The 22,956-nt window shown below is 38.9% G+C and overlaps 2 protein-coding genes across 10 annotated transcripts in view; one reads left to right on the top strand and one right to left on the bottom strand.

The window, feature by feature from the left end:
* PRSS35 (serine protease 35) overlaps nt 1–22,956 on the top strand; it is a 152,528-nt gene that overhangs the window by 78,944 nt on the left and 50,628 nt on the right. The gene's annotated exons all lie outside the window — the stretch shown is intronic.
* The window catches only part of ME1 (malic enzyme 1), a 116,493-nt gene that overhangs the window by 82,497 nt on the left and 11,040 nt on the right, over nt 1–22,956 (bottom strand). For all 3 annotated transcript variants that reach the window (XM_083431176.1, XM_083431175.1, XM_083431177.1), the window contains 2 exons: nt 10,123–10,256; nt 5,930–6,079 (listed from right to left, as the gene is read on the bottom strand). In XM_083431176.1, the coding sequence (XP_083287302.1) occupies nt 5,930–6,079; nt 10,123–10,256 (284 nt within the window). The remainder of the gene's footprint in view (nt 1–5,929; nt 6,080–10,122; nt 10,257–22,956) is intronic.

The following is a 22,956-nucleotide window of genomic DNA, read 5'->3' as shown; positions in this document are numbered from 1 at the left end:
CCCATGTGTCAGCTGTTAGGCAGGGGGGCTAAGCAGCCTCAACAAAGCCCTGCGGGGGCCCTGAACATAATTCACGCATAAGTGGGAAGTTGCCTGTACTCCTAAGAAGCTGCTATACTACTCCTTTTTAGACTATTAGAAGGATATACCTTTGAGCATGAATTACCAGCAAGTATTTGCTTATACAACCAAAACTTGGCTTATATTTCTCAATACTAAGACTGTATTTTAGGTTAGCTGACATCCCCCTCCCCCCTTCGTACCACTGAAATTAGAAAGTATAGCTTTCTACGAGACCAGCATCAATTTATAGACACAAAGGATATGTTGTTTGACAGGTGCACACTAACACTTTGGTGGTACAACTGGCTTTAATCTCCTTTAAACAAACCATGTAGAACTTTAATTGGAACAAAATCAGTTATTTGTGTTTGAAATATACCCAGGTTGTACTATGAAAGCTTGTTCACTGTGACAGAGAGTCCATGAGATTTCTGGTTTGTAACCAGAGAGCTGTGTGTTTTTAAAAATCATGTCATTACTGACAATCAAGATGCTGAAACCAACAGCTGTGGGAACTCTATATAGTAGACCACACACAGAAACAGAGGTAGTGCATTGTATACTGGGGGGGAAACAGTTTGTACTGTTGAACTTGTGCGTTATGAGAAATTTTAAGGCTACTGACCTGTTGAGGTATCATGTAATACCTACCTAGTGATTATCAATGGGAGCATTCACATTGAAAGATGCTTTCAAAGTAAAAACAGAATTGACAAAATACAAAGCTCTACAGTCACTCAGTAAATATTTCCAGAGTGAGGAGGCCATAGTCAGGTATTAGCATTGATTTAGTTCTCTCACAAAACATAGAAATTTGAAATGTGGTTCATAAATAGTCCAAGACACAAGGGGGGGGGGTGAATCTTAAAGTAAGACATCTTATACCTTGGAACACAAAATCTACCTCATAATAGTGGCTAGCACTTTGGCAGAGAACAAGGAAAAAGCTATACATGGGGAAATGAAGGACTGTGAGAGTCCCTTGTTCACACACGAGGCTCAGAATATGGTATTGGGAGAAAGATGGATTTGCAGTAGTCAGAAATGCATTCATGCTTGCTGAAATCAAGCTGTGATTGCTAGTAAACTATAGAAGCACCTTACAACAGGATACACAAAAATATACAGCCAAGAGATAAAGTTAAATATTCTAATAGTACACAGTCACATTTATTAGAGTACAGCCAAATATTGGGACAAGTTCAGTACTACTGGTCTGGCTCTTGATAGAGATGAAATTAAATGCCTGTATCTTTCTTTAGTCAAAGAAATGCATGTATATTAACATCTAGAAAAATTAAAATACAAGAAAGCTGCTTCTGATCTTACATTTCCTTGCTTAACGACACGAGAAAGGAGCTGAAAAGAACACATGTGAAAGTGTCCTGCCAAACTCCCCCACACAAACCTTTAAGATGCAACTGTTACCAGTATATTTTTTGTTAAAGGCATCATAATTCACTGGGTAGTGTACAGCAGTGATTATGGTCCCCTTCTTGCAGGTTTACAACTTAAAAAGAAAAGAAGCTAAAGGAAATCACAGAATAATGTTAGATGCACTCCTATGAGGATCTTTTATAGTGTTAAAATAAAGCTACTGTAATGGTTCTAGGGGCTGCTCGTGCGTAAGCCGGTGCAAACACCTGGCTGGGTTGCCTAAGTGAACCTTTTCTGGGTTGCCTAAGTGAACCCGTGGCTGTCTCAATCGCTGGCAGAATCCGTCAGTGGGCGTTTCTTAAACTTCTTCCAGCAAAGAAGCTCTTTGACGCCTAGTCTCCTCCTACTCTCTCTGCGCGAAAGCCTTCTGCGCAAGGAGGGCGTAGGCAGCGGAGGACCTCTACTCTCCCCGCTGGTCCCCGGCAAGGAGTCATGGGACCGCCTCGCCGCTTCCCCCATCTGCCCCCCTTCTCCACTGGTGCTACGCTGATTCTCTTCCCCAGAAGATGGGCTGCCTCTCCCACTCCTGGGACGCTCTCCGGAATCCCCCTGGATTTTGCTCTCTCCCTCCGGTACTGATGGCAGTTCCCTGACAGCTACATATGCAAACCACATTGTGAGCAAAACAAAGAAAGCTAGCTTGTCTTTGATGAACTTACTGCATGTTTCATATCTAAAAATTCACTGCCATTCAAGAACATAAAATAAATATTATATCAAAAAACTTTGGATGGAAAGAATCTAGTGCAGAAGTCTGCATCTATACTTTTGTCTAACAGCTTTGGAGAGACAAGTCAGGAAGCTACAAATCTAACATCCTGTAAGGATATTTAATTAAGCTAAGTGTTACGCCTACATCTTTAAACCATTTGAGAGGAAGAACTATTGAATACCTGTGGCAGGGAGGAAACCTTAAGAGACACAACAGAGGCCTGTTTTCCCTCTTATATGTACAACACACTAAAATATTAGAGAGAATGGGATACATGTGTACACCTTCCACATTCCTATATAACCCAGTTTGAGTGGTTAGGTGGTTACGCATCTTATTTTGTATAGGACAGTCCTCTTTTTTATCTTTAAACCAGACTGCCCATTCAAGTAAGAAGAGCCCTGAACTTGCCCATCAACAGTTAGGACCTGCACAGCAAACAGGTCACTGTCTATATAAATTATAGCAATTATTTTTAAAGGTACTGTGTGCTCTGTGTGTGTGTGTGTGTGTGTGTGTGTATCTGTACACATGCAAATTTTATACACATCTCTTTTTTAGCAATACATTTTCTCTCTTTTTTACTGATGTGCAATTCTAACCCCCACTCTCTGTTAGGCTACTTGGAACACATTCTGGTGTGGGTCCCAAGGTGTTTGGTCAGTGCCAGTGCCAGGTGAACAGAAGCTTGGAGCAGGCCTCCCATTCCCTGCAATGGCCTGTCACAGTGGTGACATGCAGGACTTTGCTGTTCCTGCATGGAGACAGACTGTGTCCCATAAATGAAGTGGTAGTGGGGGGTGGGCCTCCTTCCCTAGCAGATTTCATTTCATTAGATCACAACTGCATTTGTGCCAGACTGAGTACATCAAAATTGTAAAGAATTACAAATATTTTATGACCTGGCCTAAATGGTTTTTTTTAAAAAAGCTTAACAAGGAAGGAAATGTAAATGAAATATGGTGTAACATTACACCTCTTGTCATTTGTAGGGTTTGGAAAATCTGGCTCAAAACACAACACATATGTAGTTTTCAAAACTGTAATTATGCATACCGGTAGATGGGGAAAAATACCTAAGTTTATTGTTGATTTGTGATATAATCATTTTTTAATGAAACACAGGGAAAGCAGGAATTAATCTCAATATCAGATAAGTTACCAATGCAAAAATCTATAAAGAGTTGTGGATCTGCTGGGATACTAATACCAGAAATACCACAGCAATTCCCAAGTTAGAGGCTTTCTAATGACATAACTATGCTATTCTGTCATTTTTATACTATATTTTACACTATTATCCTGAAACACTAATACAGAAAGGAAATGGCTTATGTTTCCATTTTAGTAAGATGGGGTCCCCCCCTTCAAATAAGACTTCAAGAAAAATCTAGACGACCTATTATGCCCATTTGGTAACATTTACTCTATTCGGAGGTAATTAAGTAATCCTGAGGAGGTACTTCAGTTTTCTTATACTGGTTTATGGGATAGGCAGTTAAAACAGGTTCATGAGAAGGGGGAAACAATATTTAAAAAATAATATGGGCATGAGGCAAAAGCTGGAAATAAATTCTATTATGTCAAAAGACCTCAATAAAGCTAAATGCTCAGGAACATGCTAGTAACTAACCCATATTTTCAGTTAAACACTACATATGCAGCTTCATTCACATTTTGAATGACATAACACACCATAATTGATTATATAAAAACTCAGTGTACAACTGTAACACAATTGACAGATTTGCACAGCATGATCCTGACCTAATTTGCAGGGCTATTGTGAGGATAAAATGGAGATGGAGAAGAATCATCTACACCACCTTGAGCTCCTTGGAGGGAAGATGGGATATAAATGTAATAATAATTAATAACAATCCTAGTTAAGCACAGGAGGTAGCTCTGGGAAAGGAAAAGTCCATTGGCCTCTTAGAAATATACAATCATGCTCTACTCTGATGACCTCAGATATCTGAGTACATGTTCCACAGCAGTCATTTCCTTGGAGCAGACAGCAGGGCTATTTTACAAGAAAAAAGAGGTGCCAGAACTCACCATGAACGCCTCCCTTGTTCTCTTATAATGGCAATGGCACCCATCTGAGAGCTGCCAGAACCAAGTTCCAGCTGGGGGAAAAAATCCTTGGCAGAAAGTACAGCCTTTTGCAATCTCTCACTATCAGGACTGGCATGGGAGTTTAGCCTGAAATATGCTATCTTTGTGCAAATCAACATAATGGTGGACATATAATGGCTGTGGGTAGTTTAACATTATAAGGTTCATTGGAAGATATTCTACTCAAAGAAGCAGACATAGGAGAGCTGGTGACTTCAAAAAGAGGAAGAGAAAAGCACTAGCTATTTCACACCACATCTAGATCCTGATCATGGGGTGAAAATCTGACTGTCTCCAAGGTCCTATCCAATCCTGGATCAGATGGACCAGGAAAGTGCTTCCTCCTAGGCTTTTTGCTCCTTCCAAGGCCAATAATGTACAGAATGCTGGGAGCCTGCCACTTCCAGACACACAAGCTCACAGAGCTGGCCTGGATCTTGGCACTCCTTTTCCTTGATCAGTGATGTGGGTCAGAAAGGTGTTCTTAACCAGAATATTTTTCAGTGCTGGAAAGTGCCTGCTCCATGTGGCACTTTTGTCTTCTCAAAGAAGCATAAAATGTTCCAAAGCCCTGCCCTCATTCACCCAACTATCAAATTATTGCTATCACAGCATTTAAAACAATAATACATATTTATCCAGGACAATATAGTGCAAATTATGCAAATTATTTTAACACAATAATATCACACACATCACTGGAATTCAACTGATTCAGGTTGCCAAGCAGAGAGTCAAAAATGAAAGGGTGCTTTGTAGGATTGTTTCCCTCATGTTTCTAGCATTAATACAACAATTGTAAAACCCTGATTAGAATAAGGAATTACAATTACCATTAGTATTATGGATTCACTTATTTTCAGAAGTGATTATAAATTTATAAACAGCAGCAGATCTTTCCCTTTAAGATGAAGTCTAAAAATATTGACTTCTGAGCATTTCACGCATTGTGTTGCTCAAACATTTCAGTAGTGGAGTTTATAGCCCCTTAAAAGAGAACCAAGGGAATCACTGTAAACAGTGATACTGTATAAATATACTATGAGAAAACTCTGATAAAATGAAAGAAAGAAAAAACTTGGCTACCAACACAACTGGAAGGAAAATAAATGTGAACTGCAGAGGCTGCCTGATGTTGCCAAGGGCAATAATAGCATCTTAAAGTGATTTTAAGAGTTCTCATTTCAACATTTTTACAGAAAAATAAATTACAAAAATCAGACCTTTGTATTTTTTATTTTGAAACTGTAATCCACCCTTGTCGTTAACAGTGCTAACATTTTTCAAATTATTAAATCAATGTTGGATATTTTATTTTACCTTTTATTAACATACACTATTGGTCCTTCAACAAATCTAGTTCAATTAGGCAATGTTAAAAAAAATTAGGATTGATTAAAATACTGAAGTACCAGTTTATTTTTGTAGTGCAACAAAGATTACAGTTTACCTATGCTAAAAGTACACTTAATGTAGTTTGAATTATCCTAATGATTCCAGTTTTGGATTACACTCAACTATGCCGTGGCAGGGGGAGCAGAAACCAGCCAGGAGGAAGAAAGATACAATTACTTGTATGTGAAGGATAAACTTACATACCTTGGCCTCCGAAATGCTATACCATATTGTTGGCATGCCAGACCCACAGTGGGAGTATAAACAATAGGCATAAATCTTTCAATATCAGAAGTCAGCACTTTATAGAACAGTTTTTCATTTCGATCCTGAAGGCTCATCAGCAGAATATATCTGTGAAAAATGAATTATATAATTATACAGTCATCTAGATGTAGGCCAAAAGTGAATTAGATATAAATAGGTATTTTTTCAATTAAAGCTATTTTTCATCTCTGAAAGGATGTCTCTTTCCAGTTCAAGGCACATAAACTATACCATATCACCACCAGACTTGAAATAAAAAAAACACATATTGAAATAAAAGCCTCAGGAAATGTGACATTACGTGGCATAACAATTCTATTATTTTTATTATCTTTAAATTTATTCCCCTTATATCTTTGGTGACAGAAAATAAATAATAACACTAGTTTGAATGCAAATTGTCACACAATTATATACTCTAATAAACCAAGGGTGGCTAACCTGTAATTTGGAAAGTGGTTTGGCCTTCCAAATGTTGCTGGACTCCCAGCTCCCATCATTCTTGACCCCTAGGCATGTTGGCTGGAGTTGGTAGCAGTTGCAGTCCCACAATATATGGAAGTCCACAGGTTAGCCACCCCTGGAAACTATAATTTGCCTGTGTCTACTGCTCTGTTAAGTTTGAGAAGGTTGCTATGATGACTTTGCTATCTCTTTTTTTACCTCCCTCTCCCCCAACTAATATTTAAGTCTATTCAGTTTCAAATAGAAATGCTTTGGAGAAAAAGACACTAAAAAATGGTTCCAAAGATCCCAGTGCGCACACAAACACTTTTCAGTAGTCATAATGGAGCTTTTACTTACCCTGACCTCCCACCCACCCCACCATACATCACCATCAGTTCTTCAGGCTGCTGGAGAAGTTGCTCCAAAAGGTCCTGAGACTTTCTGAAGCAACCTGTTAGCAGTGCTTGGCAGCTGTGATCAAAAGGAAGGTCCTCTAAAGCTTCTTTTTCATTTGCTTTATTCATTGATTACATTTTATCCCACCTTTCTCCAAGACAATTGAAGGTGATGAGTACACCGGCTTCTCATGTGGTCCCATATCAGACAATGATCAGACCCAAACCCACTTATGTTCAGCAAGGATGCTGCATGTATTCCTGTGCCTTTCATATCATATCCACTGCAAATGCAGAAGCTCCTTTGGACACTGGCCAGACGTGTCAGATAATAAAGGCATATAATTGCAGTGTAAAATTTCCATTAAAAACATTTTGTCCATCAAATGGGAAAATAACTAACATTTTGCACATTCATTTTTTCCTAGGTATTTTCAGAATTGTTTGCCAGACGTGCATTATTTCATGTCCAATGAATATTTTTACCTCCCCTCCATCTCCGTCTTAGACACATTTAAAATCCAGGAGGGTTTCCCTCTCTAAAGTAACCAAGTTCATAATCTTTCATTCTGAACGATATATAGTTTTTCTGGATGAACCTTTTGGACACACCATTTCATTTCTATAGGAAAATGACAGGTGGAGAATGTATTATGCATAACCTAATGCAGACTATGCCAGACAGTTCAGGCATGCATAGCAGCCAGAGGAGAGGGCTGAAACACAGTCTTTTTCTGAACAGTTGCCCACTTTCGTTTTATTTCTTCATTTTCCAAAACCAGCTGCTTCTATTTAAACCCCTAATAATATTTCATTCTCCTATGCATTTCTTTAGGAAAAAAACTGGGACTGCAGATCCTGCAAAAGTGATCTTTTCAGCAAAATATGTGGAAAAGACTAGTGGAATTCTTTTTTCTTGCTTGCTTGCTTTTTTAGGGAATACCCTTTAAAAATAGAAATGCAAGAAAAGCTTGGATTTTTGTCCCATATCTCATCTGCCACCAAATAAAAAATAGGCAAGCAACTACTGAGATAAAGTGACATCCAACACAATGTTAGCACAAGAAGGTTGAGACTTGAAGTTGTTGTGTACAGCTTAACTGCCACCAAATATAATTATACTAGTTGAGCCAAGTGGTCATGCAACATCTTTCACAAGCACAAAACTCCCACTAGATTTGGTTGGTTCACTAAACCAAAAATTCCCATTTAAGAAACCACTGTTGAACAAGTAGGCTGCAGCAAGTGGATATAGTCCTTCATGTTAAGAACAGAAGCAAACCTGACTCTTAATTTAAATGGTTCAGCACTGGTGCTGTGCATCTATCATAAACACCCTCTACTAGTAAAGCTGATGCGCTGCATGGAGAAAAAGAGGAGGGGTCAGACCTCTCCTACTCCCAGTGGGTGGGGGGTATGAAGAAACTTGTGGGAAACATCACCCCCTTCAAAACCGCAGGAACCAATAGTTACATGTGCATGTTACTCCAAGACTACTACCAAATGATGGCAGCAGAGAGCAGTGAGCACCTTAAAGCAAATTACTGGTGTAGCCTGTCAATTAAGCTAAAGGGAAACAGCCTCACATAGAATCAAGCACAGAGTAAATAGGATGCACTTCCATATCCATTGTGGATGCTATATTTGCACTGCAGTACATTCAATGAAATGTGCCCTTGTATGTGTGACAAAGAGGGTATTCCACTGAAAACACTGCAGTGAAGACAGACAGTATCAACACTGGAGTGTGCATCAGGATGTACCCTTTACAGGCATGTCAAAGGTTTTACATGCCTATACTTCTTACATTTATACTAGCAATATAAACAACACCTCCAAACAAGCCACTACATGCTTTTTGATTCCATAATTAAGTATTTTAAAAATATTTTTCAAATTGTGCTTTCCTTTTTTAGTGCAAACACCAGTTCTGTCAACTGATCAACAAAATTATCAATGTTTAGACTTAAATTACCATATAATTGGCTACAAATCAGGGTGAGCGGCTGTTTGTGCACATACAATTCCATGTTCAGAGTAGTGTTCTTGCTGAGAAAGAGGTGCTCAGCACACTCTTTGGAAAATGCCCAAGCATGCAGTGCTTCTCTCTGTTCCTATCATGTTGCTCTTTTAAACCTCCTCAAACAGTCCATTGTGCTGAAGAACTGCATAATTATCAAGTTAACATGAGGACACTGGCCACTGTAATTTGTAAATCAAATGTCTGTATATGCGGATCACACTGTCAACCACCTGGTAATTATGGCAGCATAAATCATTGTTTAAGTCAGGAGTAGGCAGCCTAAGGTCTGTGGGCCGGATGCGGCCTAATCACCTTCTCAATCCAGCCCACAGACAGTCTGGGAATCATCGTGTTTTTACATGAGTAGAATGTGTCCTTTTATTTAAAATGCATCTCTGGGTTATTTGTGGGGCATAGGAACTCGTTCATTTCCTCCCCCCCCCAAAAAAAAAATATAGTCCGGCCCACCACATGGTCTGAGGGACGGTGGACCAGCCCACGGCTGAAAAAGGTTGCTGACCCCTGGTTTAAGTTCTTTTGTGTGAGCTCAGGTGCTGAGATGAACACCCAATAAATTGTATCAATCCTTGTTTAGCTATGCTGACAAAAGAGAGGCTGTTTTTGTAAATGTGCAGAAAGTGAAGACCTCCTTTAATTTATCTTGCATTATATTTGTACAAACTATAAACAAAGGGTGTCATCTCTCAGTTGCACATGAGGCCAATATGGATAACAGAAGTATGAAGAAATTTACCATATTGGCCCAAATATAAGTCACACCCGAATATAAGCCGCACAGGGAGTGGAGAGTCAATACCCAAATATAAGCCGTCCCCTTCCTCGCTCTCTCCCTTCCTGGCCTTGGTACTACGCTGCTTTGCTGTGTTCTTGGCACTGTTTGCCCCGCGCTCCTGGATGCATACTGGGCGGGGGGGAGCTGCGCTGCATTGCCAGCAGCCTTTCCACCTTCCTCACTCTCTCCCTTCCCGGCCTTGGGGAAGATGATATAGGACTACGCCACACTCCTGGCGCTTTCTGCCCCAAGCTCCTGGCTACATACTGGATAATTTTTGTATGGTTGCAAATATAAGCCACACTTTAACTTTTCACGGTTGGAATTTGGGGGGGGGGGGGGAGTGCAGCTTATATTCAAGCCAATACGGTATAACTGGTTGAATGTCAGCATTTGTCATATTTTCCCTAAAAGCACTTTTTAAAAACAAATATCTGAGTCCCTTAAAAATGATTCAAGTTCAAGACTTTACCTGTCCAGGTCAGATGCTTGTCTTTCAAAGTTTCTAAGAACCCTTAAAACTTGAACTTCTTGACTAAGAAAACAAGGAGGTAGCAGTCCATGAATATTCAGCTGTTGTCTCTCTTGCAGGGTGAAAGCCAGACCCTTTACAGAGAGGAGAAAAGTGTTTTTTGAAAAGAAGATACATTTAAAATGCAATGATAGTTTGTTAGAGAGAACCACAATACACAACACACATACATCTCTATATACTCCCAAGTTTAAAAAATCTGAAGCCAACAAATTTTTAAATATTATTAAACTTGCTTCATGATATGGGCTTATACTACATCCTTTCAAAATTGTATTTCCCCCCTTAACACTGTATAAAAATGTTTCCTCCAAACTTATAGAAATGGATCCTTTTTGCAGTTTAAATGTGTCCAGATAATATAATGAAACTCTACTAAGACATAAAAGATCTATTATAAAACACAGCTGACACCTACCTGTAAAGAGTTTACCCTTTCTATTGTAAAGCAGGTAAGTCTGTTGTATGCCAGACAGAAACTGTCAAGGTACCATGGAAAAGTGCATACAATCCTACCCTGCTTTCACTACATAAAGCTGCAATACTTATGCATAATTGACATGCTGCATGGATGCTGCTTGTCGGGCTCTAATTCAGAACTGAATACACTCACATACATCATTCACAATGTTTCCAGAGCACAGGAAATAATGAAATATAGATAGTTCCATTTGTTTTCCAAAACCAAGTATGATAGAATCTGAGTTACAAAAACGGATTTTTGCCCAATGAGATGGAACTTTGCAAATTTTAGTTTTAAAAATACTGTAGTTTCTATAGGCAGGTGATTACTAATGACTCCTATTTATTGAGGAGTCACCTGATTTCCTTTCACAAAGCTTGTGCAGAGAATAGATTATTGCCAGTTTTATTAGCCTTTCATTTTGATTTGTTTGTGGGGATGTTATACGACAATGATAATTTATCCTGCATTTATTCTGATTTGCTTGCAGGATGTTCACATGTGTTCCTGTTAGTCATTCATTCATCTCACAATTTTCAATGTATTTTCCCATCACTTTTCTGAACTACAATAATTTTGAGAACCCCTGATCAAATTGTAAGCATACAGTTTCTCCCTCCCTTTTTTTATTCTTTTGGAGAAGATTAGGATGCTGCAGAAATCCACTTTAGCTATGGTTGCACAAATCTTTTGCATGTTGTAGCATGTAAGATGAAGACCAATATTCTCAAAAACATTTTTTTAAATCCTAGTTTTAGAATAAACTACTGGCTTAAGGCTGCTGTAGCAAGACAATTGAGAAAAACATTCATATTAATGATTAAAAACATCTGGAATATCAAAATAGTTTTCTTATCTTTTGATTTCATTGTTTTTTCAAGCATCCCAAAGATGACCAAATATTGAAAATGGAAAGAATGTGAAAATTTCAGATATTAAAATTATTTAGCAGAGTTTTAATAATAACATAATTTTTAAAACTCTTTTAGGAAATTATATTTTAACTCCTGCAGTATGACAGAAGTTTACACCACAGGCAGCCAAATCATTTTATTAAAAAAATATTCAGAGGTCTCAGAGGTGAACATATTTTCCACATATCACTGCAGTTCTTATGTCTAGTGTTCAATTATTTTTGTCAGCTCCAGACAGACTTTAAATCTACATACTGTACTGTATATGGAATGGGAACACCTTATTACTTGGCCTGCACATTTTTTACTTTCACATCATCACATTTTTAATGAATAGGGGGAACTTAATAATTTGAGATATACATTGCTTTTGCTTCTGAGACTCTGCATAAAAATGTATGTGTAAATAGTATGAATTTTCTTCTTACAAAGTTTGATGAATGCTTTACTACCTATTGAGAGATTATATGAACTTGGCTGCTTCCAGACTGTCGCTGGAAATTCATATACCAGCAAATTTAGGCTGTGCAATTAAAGTGGATTTGAGGCACTTGTGCAACAAACCGACGTTTTAAAGAAGTGGTAATAAGAAAAGTGATAGGGAAATGTGTAGGAAAGTGTGGAATAATAACAACATCAGGTGGCATTATATAGCCTCAGTGCAATGAAAAAATGTTATATAAACAGCAACATCACATAATCTACAAGCAAATAATGTGGACACAAGTCATGATGAACGCTCAATAAACAGCTTGTCTGGAACAGGACAAATGAGAGGAAAAATGGCAAAGGTTCAGTCCTAAAAAACATTGCTCCATTTTCATTCCCTTTCTCAAATTTTCCCAGAATGCCTCTAGGCCCTACATCTTCAGGGCATTCTGAGGGAAAGTAGTAGCTGGGTGACTGCAGTCTTGGCCAGTGTTTCGCCATAGTCAAAATGAGCAAACAAACCAAAACAAGACTCACAGCCCACCACCACCTCTGACAAACCTGGAAACTGAGCCACTAGGGTAAAGCCAGTCAGCCAGTCAAGTTTATTGCTTATAGCCAAAGGCTGCTGCAATGTATACAGTGTCATTCAATAAAATAAATACTAGTTTGATACAAAAACGTAAAACATTTAGACTGTCACTAGGGTAATGCAGAGAGCCCACCAGGTTGGTCCAGGGTTCCCTCACAAGGCATCTTACTCAGGACATCCTCAAACCAAGTTTTGGCCCTTTTAGAAACCAACTACTATGAATAAATATGATAAAACACAATTAAATATATCCCCACACTGCCTCATTTTTTGTCATTTTAAAAGCATCACTTTAATACAGCAATGGTCAATAGGCACACTTTTATGAAAAAGACAATTATATTCTCTCTCTAATCTAGCATTTATTCTCCAATTCTACTTCCCATAGACTGAAGTGCTCAACGTACGAGTGGGCACTGAACATTCCAAGCCACCTACATTGTACATAAATTAGATTTGGTCAGCAACTAAAGAAAACATATTTATGGAAGTCTTCTGGTAAACAAATACTGCATATACAAATACCATCCAACTATTTAAAAGTGACTTGCATAACATTCATATTTCACTAGAAACTTGCATCCATAAATTGTACAGAACCAACAACAGCATGACAACCTACATGGTCAAAGTGCTCTCCACATTCACATATTCATCAATCTTTTATAAGACATGATTCCTGATTTAAGCATAAAGTAATATTCTGACACTGAAAATTATGGAAATTTTTTAAAAAATGATGGTTAAGATGTAAAACAAGATAATTGGGCTGAAAGACAGAAATTCTACAACAACCTTTCCAAGACACAGCAGCAACTGAAGCAAAAGAGCATTTTACATATGAAACCAAAGGATAAATGGGTCGGCCCTAGACTAAGTTAGCTGTCTGTCACTCCCACTGAAGTCTGTTGAACAAGTCACACCATGACTAACATGTCACATCAACAGTAGAAATTTATTGTTACAAATGTACAAAACATTTTTGGAGTAGGGTCGGATGGAGGAGAAATTCAAATAAAAACAATTCTGAAGTTTTAAAAAGTGTACTTTTTGTGGAATTCTCTAAACACAGTAAGTTGGATCCAAATGTTTTGTTCTTTGAATGGAATGGACGGCGCTTCCTTTTGCAGAAGCAAAGTTTTGCTCACAGAAGGCCTTTACAACACAGAGAAACCAAATCAGGTTCCTATATTTTTTAGAAGAAGAAGAAGAAGAAGAGTTTGGATTTGATATCCTGCCTTTCACTCCCTTTAAGGAGTCTCAAAGCGGCTAACATTCTCCTTTCCCTTCCTCCCCCATAACAAACACTCTGTGAGGTGAGTGGGGCTGAGAGACTTCAGAGAAGTATGACTGGCCCAAGGTCACCCAGCAGCTGCATGTGGAGGAGCAGAGACGCGAACCCGGTTCCCCAGATTACAAGACTACTGCTCATAACCACTACACCACACTGGCTCTACAAGATAGATTCAACTTTATATTTCATCCCTGAGTTTGAAGTTGTTGCAGAAGATGATGCTTAATATCTGAACCACAAACCATTTATATTGCCTATAAAAGGGACCAACAGCCCAACCTGAGTCTCTATACATCAGTATTACATGCTTAGGATGAAAAGATAACATAAGGATGTTGTGAAACTAGTTGCTCTATAACCTCTGCCACAAGCAGATCTGCCAATGCAATTTGCCAGTCAGGGTGCAAACAGTTTTTGCAAGACAAGCAACATCCAACGGAATACAGACAAAATAAACGGGATACAGAAAGCTACCACTGATGTGAGAATAAAGCTGTAAGCTAGTATCTTGGCTTCTATACTATTTATTGGAAAGCAAAATGGAAATCATTACATTACCACATATCCCTCTCAATCTTTGTGTTCTTTATCACAAGTTGATTATGATTTCCAAGACTGCAGCTATTTTCAACATAAACAAAAACTTTGGAAGTAGAAACCTGGGGGAACCCTTGAATTTTCAAAAATGTTTATTTCCAAAGGCTATTTGAGTAATAGAGAAAGGAGGAACATAAACAAGTCGAAATTAGAACTTTGAGGTATGTTCTGTTCCTAGGAAGGCATGTTGGTACATGATAACAAAATATTTGATTCTGCCAAGAGTTTAATGGCGCAACTTGGGCACATCAACTACAATAATGACAAATTCAAAAAAGGTAGTCACACGTTTATCAGCTGCAGCAAAAAAAGGAGTCTTATGGCACCTTAAAGACTGACACAATTTAGGATAAACTAGGTATGTGTCTTGTGTTGATATACACAACTAAAAATATAGAGCTAGTTGATGTTGCGGGACTCTAAGCCCCATGAGCCCCCGGCCAACATGGTCAATGGAAAGAGACTGTGGGAGTTGTAGTCATATGTTAGCCATCCTTGAAAGAGGGGCAGAGTCCTACTCTTCAGATCTCTATAAGTATTAACAGCAGGTATTGTGAAGACTGGCAAGAACAACATGAGTGACTGTCCTAGTGACCCCCAGGGGCCATAGGTAGAATCACAGAATTGTAGAGTTGGAAGGGACCCTAAGGATCACCTAGTCCAACCCCCTGCAATGCAGGAATATGCAGTTGTCCCTTACAGGGATCAAACCTGCAACCTTGGCATTATCAGCGCCATGCTCCAACCAACAGTGTAGAAGGGCTCCTTGAACATCAGGACCTTAATATTTTTTGTAACTATGACAGTGTGACTCAATTCTAAAATCTCAGATTATGTAGAAAGCTGTTAAACCAGAACACTAATGATCAACACAACATTACAATGTAGCTATTCTTATATCCAGCTACCAGAGTGTTAATGTCATGTTTAGTAACAGCTAGTTTGTTCAAAGGAATGGCTGTGGGGCCTAAGCCTGAACAAAGGAGTGAGCTGTGTATACTTAGTAATGTGGGGAAGGCACTTTTTACAAACTGCTCTTTCCATGTCCCAGGGTTTAGCAACGGCCTGAAAGCAGGTTCTGGGCAAGGCCTTGGTGAGCTCTGAAAAGAAAGATGTATTAGCCATATATGAAGCTTTTTTGACCCCACTGGTGGTGAATGTTTTTCAAGACCAGGAGAGAGCCCACCACCCAAACAGTGCAACAATTTCGCCTTTGTACAGAGCACACAAGAAGATCAGATATAGCCTAAGATTATCACTTTGCAGGTCTGTCTCTTCCAGGTTAAGTGGGCCCACTGAGGGTGCTATCCCCAAGAGACCCTGATGTCACAAAACCAGTGCTGAAGTTTTTAAAGCCTCTCACCAACAAGGGACAAAATGCAGGTATTCCAATTGGTGAGTGGCTTGACCTTATGAAAGTCTGGAGCATGCAACCCTGTTTCCCTGGTCAGCTTCCTCATGGTCACACCATTATCTGTCTATAAACAGCTGTTCTCGATAGGGTAACCTGTTGAAATCTATACAGTCATACCTCGGGTTGAATGTGCTTTGGCATGAGCGCGTTCGAGTTGCGCTCCGTGGCAACCTGGAAGTAACGGAGCGCGTTACTTCCGGGTTTCGCCGCTTGCGCATACGCTCAAAATGACGTCACGCGCATGCGCAGAAGCATCGAAAAGCGACGCACGCGTGCGCACACGTGCTGTCGCTGGTTACGTTTGCTTCTAGATGCGAACAGGGTTCTGGAACGGATCCCGTTCGCATCTAGAGGTACCACTGTAATATGGTTCAGCTTGTCATAAACCCAGAATCTTCAAACATGCAAATATACACCTTGCTTATTTTTAATTTATCTGCTATGATGAAAGACAATAATGAAAGGGAAGAACAAAATAGGATTCCATTTGAATGAAAACGAAACTGCCTTGGTAAATATTTAAGTTCCAAGTTGGGGCCTCTGTCTTCTCTGAACTAACTATTCCAAAGGAGAGTATGTTTCCTTATTTCAAGGGTTCCTCCACCCATTCCAAAGAAATGCAGGACAGCTTAAAACCACTTTTAAATATTCAATATTTTAAATATCCATATTTAAGAAGGAGTTACAGCTTAATATTCCAGACACACACTGTCCTAGATGCTTATCCTTAGCTATGAAATGCCTGCATGCATAGAAGGCATTTGCAATGTTTTTTAATGGCCAGAAAGGTTGAACTAAGAAATAGAAAAGGAAATCTGCAAATAGAAGCCCATGACAATTTGTGTGTTTCACAGCATATAATACTGGATGACCTGTGGTATCTTTAGCAAGGTATCCAAGGCAAAGCTTAGAGCAGTCATAGAAAGAGGAACTTTAAGTATAATCTCCTCATTCAGCACATTGCAAGGGCAGGGACAGAACACTCTCGCCAAAGGTCTGAACTGATTACTTGCAGAGGGCTTTTGAAATTAGACAGCATGAAATTATGCTGGGGGTCATGTACAGAGCCTGGACCTAGAAAACATTTGGGGGGGGGGAGGGAGGCAAAAGAATTGCAGACCATTATTAGAGGGAGGGAGACTTTCATTAGTGCAATACTGTATAGGACTGTAACATATTGTGACAGAAAGCTGCAGTAGCAAGAAACATTTGCAAGGGAACATCTGTTAGCCCTTGGAATCATCTTTGTGTGGTGTAAAACAAGACCCTGCCCTTTCCCCAAGTCCTGTGTGCTGGTTTCCTTTTTCATGGGGCTTTGGAAAAGCAGAAAGTAAGAGCAGCATGAGTCTTCATGCTGCTTTTGCCTCTCTAGTGCAAAGGAAAACAGACTCCTCCACTTCTCCACCACAGAGGGCAGATTGCCTGAAATGGGATTGGGGGGGGGGGCGGGAACATTACTGACATTGGCAATTTGACATGGGAAGTTGTGGAGCCCTGACCCTACAAAAATGATCCATTTTTGTATTTTTGAAATACTTGTCTTGTAAGTTGCTCTAAGAAGAAAATTTGGAGATCACAACACTTCAAACATGTTTCTATTGAAACAAAGCAAAGAATAATGTCACATATGTCTATTCATCTGTTTCACAGTAAGAAATAGATTTAGAGAATTGCTATATTTTGTGGAGTTCGTTTACACTTTTCTATCCAGAAAAACATGTTCAACAAGAAATATTTCTACTTAGCAACAACCATTGTAAAAATCACCTATGAGAACATGCTCTGGGTAACATTACACTGGGGGTTACTTGCCTTACGTGTTTAACCAGGTTCCAGATGTGAAGTCGAAATGTAATGCAAGAATTATACTATTACTAGCTTAGAAAAAGATTATAGTCCTCGTGGGGCAGAGGTGTATTTCATAAATCTAACAAATAGCAGCATTTACTTTGGTGGCCTGCAGTACTCTGTGTACCAAGCCTTTTCAAATGAAACAAACTTACCATGGGTGAGCGGTCTTGTTTAAAAAATATGGTTATACACACACAATTATGGTACACATGACAATTTCAATGTGTACCCAGCACGCTCCCACAGCTGGTTTGTGAAATTATGTACACACATTAGCCATGAATTCAATCCACATCTATCCTGTAGTTTGAGAAATACTGCATTGATGAAAATATGAGTCACACCCATTGGCAGGGCCAGGATTTTTGTTGGGGCTGGGCAGGCCTTTTGTTAAGGGTGACAGAACCTCAGTTAGCTATTTATGTATATAGATTTTTATTGATTGGGAGGGCAGCTGCCTCCTCTGGCTACGCCCATAGCCACATACGCTCTCACTAGTGTGGACAGACAGCAGGCAACTAAGAAACACAGCAGGCAACTAAGAAACACATCCAACCAAGCTGATGTGTACAATGACATACAAATGCATTTGAAACACGTTATTCACTGTGCTTAAAGGTGGTGATGTGTACACAACAATAGTCTCAACACTTCCCATATAGTTGCTGATGTTATATGTCACTGTGCAGAATCTGGAATACAGATCGGCAGATAAATGCCAAACTGAAAACTGTACAACTGTTCAGGTTAAAAGTTTATTCTAATAGCAGCCTTGGTAGATTATATGCAGGGGGCAAATTCACGTTTATGTGTCATATTTATATTGCTTAATTTAACTGAAAACCACAGTAAGGAATGTAAGTGAATAAAATATTAAATGTTAAGACTCCACAGCAATATAAGTTCTCTATAATGATATAACAAGCTACTGTAGTTGCTCACAAATTATTATCATTTGCTTCTTTAATCTATTTTTTTAATATAAGGAACCTAAACATTTTTAAAGGGCACATAGTACAAGTCTAGAAACTGAAGTCAAGGTAAAAAAAATAATTAAAATTTCATCTCTTTCATTTCTCAGCTCTCATCCAACTAGTAAACATCTCATCCAACACATGTGGTGAGAGAAAGGTTTATCTGTAAGCATCCCTCAGGAGCTGCTCATGGACTAGTTCCAGACATCTTTTAAAGGCCAAATCTGCTTTATGTTCACACTAATAATCTCCATGTGCAGTGTTTTTTGCTGAAATCAAATCAGCTGATTCACTATTTTCATAAGTGCTGCCTTGTTTTCTTCTTGTTTGTTGTACTGTCTGGAAATCAAGGTTTATTATAAAAATAGCAACAGTGGACATCAGAATTATTAATAAGGAATCTCTACCATCTGAAACTATCTGTTGTATCTCAATTATCATAGAATCAGATAGCTATACTGCTGTAAAACTTTGAGAAACAGATAAATCAAAAGTTGAACTAACTGGCTCACAATGGCCTGGTTCACAAGTAACACCAACTATGACAAAGTATGAACAAGTATGCATGCTAGAGTCTAGAGTCCAGGCTCAATATTTAGTTCTCTCCACACTAACCATGAACAATGTGTTTGTCCTATGGTTTACAGTTCTTGGTTTGTCTGGGAAAGTTAAATCATGAACCTGGGTTCACACAACACAAATCATGGCTTAGCACAGCACAACATAGTAGTAGTACAACCAGGTTTGAGCAAAGGGGACACAATCTCTTCTCTTGGACCCCACGTGTTCATGATTCGCCACAGTTTGGCTCAACATGATGTGCAAAACAGTCCACTATGTTTCAGACCAGCCATAGTTGTAAGTATTAAGTTAGCACCAAGCCTCATCAAGCTTGTATTTTCATTTAACACCTTGCCATTTTTCCTGAATCACTAGAGGATGTTTAACTTAATGGACTAAACACATAGGAGTTAAAGGAAGGGCAATTAGTACAAAAATCAATTTTTAGTCTGATGTTTTAAGAGGACAAAATAAGGGCAATCAAGGAAAGCATAAACTAACAGCAGATTGGAAAGGTATTTGTAACTATGCGGCATTTCTAATTTGAGAGTATACTAATTGGATTTATTATCTGTTCTGTTAGACCAGATTAAAACCTTACTTAACAGTGTACATTCCTGTATTAGGACACAAAGTACTGAACATATATTATAAGCATCACCAAAAGTTCAATAGTAGATCAAACATTTACATATGTAAGAGATGTTTTTTGTTTTATTGGCTCTTACACCTTGTGAAATGTCTTGATGGAGAAGGAGTTGTCCGTCTCTTATAAGGGCCCCAACAACTAACCATCAGGGGGTCTAAAAATCTGCTTGGTTGACAGTGAATCAGGCAAGGGTCCAAGAAGTATTTTGGGATCTGCAATCTAAAAAAACTGAAGAACTCCATTGCCAAAGTAGCTATTTCTGCAGTCTCCCATAAACCTATCCTGAAGTGTATGTTTAAAACTGGCAGGGAAAAATCTGTGCTGCCTTAATTCTTTCCAGTTACACATATCTCTGTATTGGTTTTACTCACTGAATTTATTTACTCGGTATTTATTCATTCATCACCATATATCAATAAAAGCAGACAGTGCAATTAAACAAGAACAAATTGCATATAGCACCAACACTTTGGAAGTCCATGCCTATTGATATCAGGCAGGCACCTTCACTGAATTCTTTCTGGTGGTTCCGGAAGACATTCCCATTTAGACAAGTCTATCCAGGTGTTTTGAAAGAATCTGTAGGAGTTTAAATTTATTTTAGTCTATTCTATCATAGTTTTAACTTTCTGTATGTTTTAAATTATGGTTGCAATTTTTTCAGTGATAATGTTATTGTTTACTCTTTTTTGTAAACTGCACTGAGGTTTTTTCTACGATGAAGTGCTATATAAATGTTATGAAATAAATTTATAAATATTTCTATTTATTTATCATATAATCAACTGAGGCACTACAATTGATTACACAATAATCAAACTTGCCTTCTCCGTCAGCCTAGGCATAATCACCAGTAAAAATTAATGAGCTAAAAAGGTTTCACAACATGAATAGAGAATAGTCTTTGCCCAGCACTAAAAAGGTATTCATGCAGGGGGGGCAGGCAAAAGTCTTTGGGAAGAGCGTTCCCTAGGTGCTGGAGCTGGAGTCACTGCTCAGAAAGCCTCCTCTTTCACCACCTGCCAAATTTCTGCTGATCACCAATCCTTCTTTTTCAATTCCACGTATAAAAGAAATTTTACTGCCGTTTGGATAGAAAAACAGTAAACTCATTTTCCACATTGCTTCATTGACTATGCAAAAGCCTTTGACTGTGTCGACCACAGCAAACTATGGCAAGTTCTTAAAGAAATGGGAGTACCTGATCACCTCATCTGTCTCCTGAGAAATCTCTATGTGGGACAAGAAGCTACAGTTAGAACTGAATATGGAACAACTGATTGGTTCAAAATTGGGAAAGGAGTATGGCAAGGCTGTATATTGTCTCCCTGCTTATTTAACTTATATGCAGAATTCATCATGCGAAAGGCTGGGCTAGATGAATCCCAAGCTGGAATTAAAATCGCCGGAAGAAATATCAACAACCTCAGATATGCAGATGACACAACCTTGATGGCAGAAAGTGAGGAGGATTAAAGAACCTCTTAATGAGGGTGAAAGAGGAGAGCGCAAAATATGGTCTGAAGCTCAACATCAAAAAAACGAAGATCATGGCCACTGGGCCCATCACCTCCTGGCAAATAGAAGGGGAAGAAATGGAGGCAGTGAGAGATTTTACTTTCTTGGGCTCCATGATCACTGCAGATGGTGACAGCGGCCACGAAATTAAAAGACGCCTGCTCCTTGGGAGAAAGGCGATGGCAAACCTAGACAGCATCTTAAAAAGCAGAGACATCACCTTGCCAACAAAGGTCCGTATCGTGAAAGCCATGGTTTTCCCAGTAGTGATGTATGGAAGTGAAAGCTGGACCATAAAGAAGGCTGATCGCCGAAGAATTGACGCTTTTGAATTGTGGTGCTGGAGGAGACTCTTGAGAGTCCCATGGACTGCAAAAAGATCAAACGCATCCATTCTTAAGGAAATTAGCCCTGAGTGCTCACTGGAAGGACAGATTGTGAAGCTGAGGCTCCAATACTTTGGCCACCTCATGAGAAGAGAAGGCTCCCTGGAAAAGACCCTGATGTTGGGAAAGATTGAGAGCACAAGGAGAAGGGGATGGCAGAGGACGAGATGGTTGGACAGTGTTCTTGAAGCTACAAACAGGAGTCTGACCAAACTGCGGGAGGAGGTGAAAGACAGGAGTGCCTGGAGTGCTCTGGTCCATGGGGTCACGAAGAGTCGGACATGACTAAACAACAACATCATGTAAATCTTCCATATGATTACCGGTATGTCCTCCTTAAGAGATATGTGTAAAATAATGGAAAGCAATCTAGTTCAGTTGAAAGAAACTAGGACTTGCACCAGGACTGAAATTCCAGTTTAGCCATAAATCCTTTCAATAATCTGGACAGGAAATACTCTCTTAGCCTCTGATTTCCATCAGAAATGGGAATAAAAGGTTTGTCATCAACATGAACAGCTATACTGTATAAAGAAGGCCATATAAATTAGAGACAAATTCATGTTTCTTAACTGATAGCAACAAAAATATAAATATCATATGCTGGGAGATAATAGCACATCTTGTTTCTGAATGGTTTTTATAAGATTTGTGACACAGCTGTAATGCATAAACTAACATATAATATTTGGTCCTATGTGTATCATGTGTTACAGCAGTTCCATACAAGTTTCTTCATTCCCAGCAGTGGCCACATGGCGCAAGAAAATAATAATGCTAATGCTTTATTTAGAACTTTTAATGTCCCTGTAAATTAAATCAGAATTATTATCACTCTATCACAGAAGGTGGAATAAGACTGAGTGAATGTCTTGTATAATACCACCTAGTGATGATACTAGTGGTGTCCTGATTCATAGATCAGTCTCTTAGTCACTGTTGTCTGATGGAAACGACATAGAAGTGATTTTGACACGTGTGGAGAAATGGCTGGATAGATTTGCAGAGCTGAACTACTATTCCATTTACATTTAGTTTCAGAAATATTTTATTAACAGATATGGTCCAGTCTTTTTCTCCTTCCATAGTAAATCCAATTCCCTTGGCCACCTCTTGCTGTTTCTTGAGCATT

This window comes from Podarcis tiliguerta (genome assembly GCF_965153285.1).
Source record: "Podarcis tiliguerta genome assembly, chromosome: 3".
In the NCBI taxonomy this organism is placed as follows: domain Eukaryota; kingdom Metazoa; phylum Chordata; class Lepidosauria; order Squamata; family Lacertidae; genus Podarcis; species Podarcis tiliguerta.
The sequence above is the reverse complement of the archived record's forward strand: the minus strand, read 5'-3'. Positions and strand labels throughout refer to the sequence as shown.